Raw genomic sequence first — 4560 nt, 5'->3', positions numbered from 1 at the left:
TAAAATATATATATATATATATATATATATATATATAATAAGTATGCACTAACTGTAAGTCGCTCTGGATAAGAGCGTCTGCTAAATGACTGTAATGTAAATGTAGTGTGATTTGGCGTCCTCTTTCTTAATTTAAATTTGAACTGAAATCCCTCTCTCCCTCCCAGGGTAATGTAGAGATTGAGACATAATGGCTGAAGGGGAAGAGGGATAAGAATGGGAGCACCCAGGCTGCCTGTCCCCAGTTTGAGACCCAGACCACCAGCAAGGCAATCAGTAAAGTCAATAACTGTGCTCTAAGGAAATAGTTGCCCCCAGGACATCTGATTAGCTGGCCTGAGGGCAGATATGATTTAATTTGATTGAAAATGGGAACAGTTAGGTTGTGAAGAAATCAAATGAAACATGACAACTGCTCATAGCAGATAGTCAATATAATAGTATTTCCGCTCTCAGCCCATATAACAAATCTTACAGTATGAGCTTTGTGCCTGGACTGCTCATGGCTCAACTTAACTGTTACCTCAATGCCTTCCTAAACCTTGAGGATCTTTATTTTCATATCATCAATCTATCCCTCTCTCCTTGCTCCAGGTGTTCCCGTCGTTGGCAAGAGAAGATGAGGATGATGTGAAGTCCATCCGTTCCCACCGTATCAAGATGGAGATCTCAGGCCATCACTCCCTGGTGGAGTCTCTGGAGGAATGTTGTGCTGAGGAGATGTCTCTGAGCAAGGTGAGAAGGAGGAGTCACTACTGCATTGTCACCTATGGAGTTCACTTTAGACTGAAGGATGGAGTTCCTGTTTTACTCTGACACATTATCTCTCTGTTTAATTCTTTTCTGCTCTCTCACTCCCCTCTCTCCTTCTGTCCTCTTTCCTCTTGCCCTTTCTTTCTCTCCCTCTCTCTTTTCTCCCTCTCCCCCCTCTCTCCCAGTCTCACTATAAGGCTCCTCTCCACCATAACAACGCTGTACAGGACACTTACATTGAGCTGGATTCTCCGGAGTTTGACGTGCATGACTCCATCATGGCATCTCCAGACTGCTCAGAGAAGAGCACCATGCGCTCCATGTCCTGAACCCTTGGTCACCATGGCAATATAGGCCTAATGATAGCCTCTAGCCACTTAGGGCTATGGCTGAAGCTGTGGCTGAAGCTGTGGCTGAAGCTGTGGCTGATAATAATGATAGTTACACTGTAATAACTTTATAAAAAAATGCTTGTATATATTTGTTTCATTTGTTTCAAAACGCTCAAGGCTAGGTTTAACCGTGAACATTGTTTTATTGCAGAGTGCTGTTGTGCCTTATTTGTCCATGTCATGGTAATGTATGTACGATTAAAGTAGTCCAGGCTATTGTGTGATAATGCCAGAAGAAAATCTGCGACCATGTACATTGACTGTATCTGTATAAAGATTAGTCCTGTTTAATAATATCGCGTTGACCTCACATAAAAGAGAATGTATATGTTTCCTACACATGAAATAGAGCACACTCATACCTAGTTCATTTGTAACTCAAACTGTATTCTACCTTTCAATGTTAGCTACTGCTGCATGACTGAGTCCACTCTGTTTTTTTAGCCTTTCTCATGCATAGTCTACTGCACTAACTAAACAGAACAACATGTCAACACTGTGTGGAAATGAAACAAGGTGACGGCATAGCTGGAGAGAGTCTAATGGAGCTTGTTTTCATTGAAATACACACATAAAATGCATTGGCATTTGGGTTACAATACAGTCACACACAAGAAGAGACTGCATACAGGCAAGTCAAGACAGTCAAGCATACAGTACACTGAGTATGTTTGTGTATCTGTGTGTGTATATCTGTGTGTGTGTGTCTGTGTGTGTTTCTGTGTGTGTGTGTATCTGTGTGTATTTGTGTTTGTGTATCTGTGTGTGTGTTTGTGTAGCTGTGTGTGTTTGTGTGTGTGCTTTAGTGGAAAAAGTGTCATAATGCATGGAATGGGAACGCACAGAACACACAGCAGTGTGAAAAACAGACGAGTCAATAGACATGAACAGTACATTATATTATTCATGAAACAGTGACATGTAGAAGACAGAAAACACCACAGACAGATTCACAGTAAAGAGCAATATAAGGTGTATGGCAGATACATTCATTTATTCATGTCAGGGAGTCCTGTGCATGCTAAAGTTATACACAGTAGTGTAACATCCTACTACTCTTCCATGACACACCCCAACAGGTCCATGCCTTCCATACTTCCTGAACACTGTTGCGCGCTGGGTAGCATAATCCCAGAAATTAATTAATATAGAAGCATGGAAACATCATAGAAAGTCTGAAAATAATGGAAGCTATCAAACTCCTCTCAGCCTTCCTCTCCTCTCTGTCTTCCTCTCCTTTCAGCCTTCCTCTCCTCTCAGCCTTCCTCTCCTCTCAGCCTTCCTCTCCTCTCAGCCTTCCTCTCCGCTCAGCCCTCTCCTCTCAGCCTTCCTTTCCTCTCAGCCTTCCTCTCCTCTCAGCCTTCCTATCCTCTCTGCCTTCCTCTCCTCTCAGCCTTCCTTTCCTCTCAGCCTTCCTCTCCTCTCAGCCTTCCTTTCCTCTCAGCCTTCCTCTCCTCTCAGCCTTCCTTTCCTCTCAGCCTTCCTCTCCTCTCTGCTTTCCTCTCCTCTCAGCCTTCCTCTCCTCTCAGCCTTCCTATCCTCTCAGCCTTCCTTTCCTCTCAGTCTTCCTCTCCTCTCAGCCTTCCTTTCCTCTCAGCCTTCCTCTCCTCTCAGCCTTCCTATCCTCTCAGCCTTCCTTTCCTCTCAGCCTTCCTTTCCTCTCAGCCTTCCTATCCTCTCAGCCCTCTCCTCTCCTCTCTGCTTTCCTCTCCTCTCAGCCTTCCTCTCCTCTCAGCCTTCCTCTCCTCTCAGCCTTCCTATCCTCTCAGCCCTCTCCTCTCCTCTCAGCCTTCCTCTCCTCTCAGCCTTCCTATATAGTTCTCTCATGTACTCGCCTCCATTCAGACCACGTTCCCAACCGACTGGCAGTCGGAGGAGCTGCGGCAGAAGGTGGCGTCCTCGCGCTCCAGACTGTAGCTGTGGGCGGGCCGGGAGTCCTTGGGGGACGGCTTCAGTGTGCAGCGGAAGCAGAAAGTGTAGAAGAAGGCCACCAGGAGCAGGAAGCAGACCACGCAGAAGATGATGACGATCAGGATGGTGTGTACCTGCATGTGCTCCTCCTCCATCCAGGGGTAAGGGGACGGGGTCACGGGCATGACCGGGGTCAAGACGGGGTTAGAAGTCATGGCAGCTGACCGAGGGTCACTGGAGGTAAGGTATGGGGCCACTGCCATGGCTGACTGGTCGGTTTGCTGTCTTTGCTGTCAGAGTTGCAGTGTCAACGATAATGCAGCTACTGTCCCTGAAGGAGAGAGTGTTTGTAATTCTACTTGCATCCGTGGCTTCACACATCTTAACAATTAGACAGTCTGCACTTCAGATGAACCACACTCATCCCGACTACCTCTTTATTGGTCTACAACAGACGAGGATGATGAGCAAATATCAATGCCTCCATTGTAGGAAGATCTCTAATGCAATTCACAATCAGCAACAGGTGCACTCTGGAAAATGATGCTACTGTACTGCTCACTTAATCTAGACTGGGGGCTCTATTCAATCCGTATCGTGGAAATTCAGCATTACAGCGTGTTTGAAATTTAAAGGCAATGTTCCCACTTTAGAGGAGACTGCATTCACGGTAAATGCTGCATATGAAATTACCTCGACATTTCAATGCGGATTCTGTAAGGCTTCAATTTTACAGATTGAGTAGAGCCCTAAGTCTAGAAGCAGATGTAAAACAAGAATCTCTGCAGCACCCTGCCGTCCCTCTCCTCTAGCAGTCACTCTTCTCAGTGGACAGAGAAAAAACACACACACCCTCACTTTCACTATCATCCTCTGTCTCTGTTCTTACCAGCAATGTCCACTTCACTTCAATGCTCATCTGCAGAGGAGTCCAGCCTCTTTGTGTGGGAGGCTAACACTGTTTTGTTTTCCTGTGTGGAGCGAAAGAGAAATAGAAGATGAGGGGAGGTGGGGATGGTGGGATAGAAAGAATGAGGCGGAAGAAGTGAAGGGGCCAATGAGGAAGGTTACCATGACAACCCTTCCTCTCTCCAAGCATGGGTAGCTGCAGCCTAATATGGCGACCGGAGTATGGGCGAGTGGTTGTATCTAAAGCAGTGGGTGTATGGAAAGTGAATCAGCTAATTGGGCAGATTTTTTGCCCCTCAAGTGCCTTTCGCTCCTGCTTGCCAAGCACTACTACATAATAGCCAATATCAGGGTGACAGTAAGCACACGCATACAACGCGTGAAGCATCAGTACTTTAATTTTTTTTCTTATCAATCGTCAGTTTTATAACTGAAAATGTATAATTATTTGTGTAAAACTAACAGTGAAGTACGACTGACTCGTCCTCTGGCTTAACAACAGAAGTCCAAACTCTTGGGTCAAATTAAAGGTTGTGATAGCATGACTTTATTTTCAGCCACTACAATATTGCCATCTGTAGGCAACACAGGTTCG

At 45.6% G+C, this 4560-nt stretch overlaps 1 protein-coding gene across 1 annotated transcript in view; it reads left to right on the top strand.

Moving 5' to 3' along the window:
* Positions 1–3239: 3239 nt before the first annotated feature.
* The window catches only part of LOC311105035 (profilin-3-like), a gene marked incomplete at both ends in the record, with an annotated part of 1999 nt that continues 678 nt past the window's right edge, over positions 3240–4560 (top strand). The window contains one exon of the mRNA XM_084147012.1: positions 3240–3296. Coding sequence (XP_084003138.1) covers positions 3240–3296 — 57 coding nt within the window. The remainder of the gene's footprint in view (positions 3297–4560) is intronic.

Source organism: Coregonus lavaretus (genome assembly GCF_964263955.1).
Source record: "Coregonus lavaretus genome assembly, chromosome: 29".
Classification (NCBI taxonomy): Eukaryota; Metazoa; Chordata; class Actinopteri; order Salmoniformes; family Salmonidae; genus Coregonus; species Coregonus lavaretus.
This window is presented reverse-complemented; position numbering and strand designations above follow the sequence as displayed.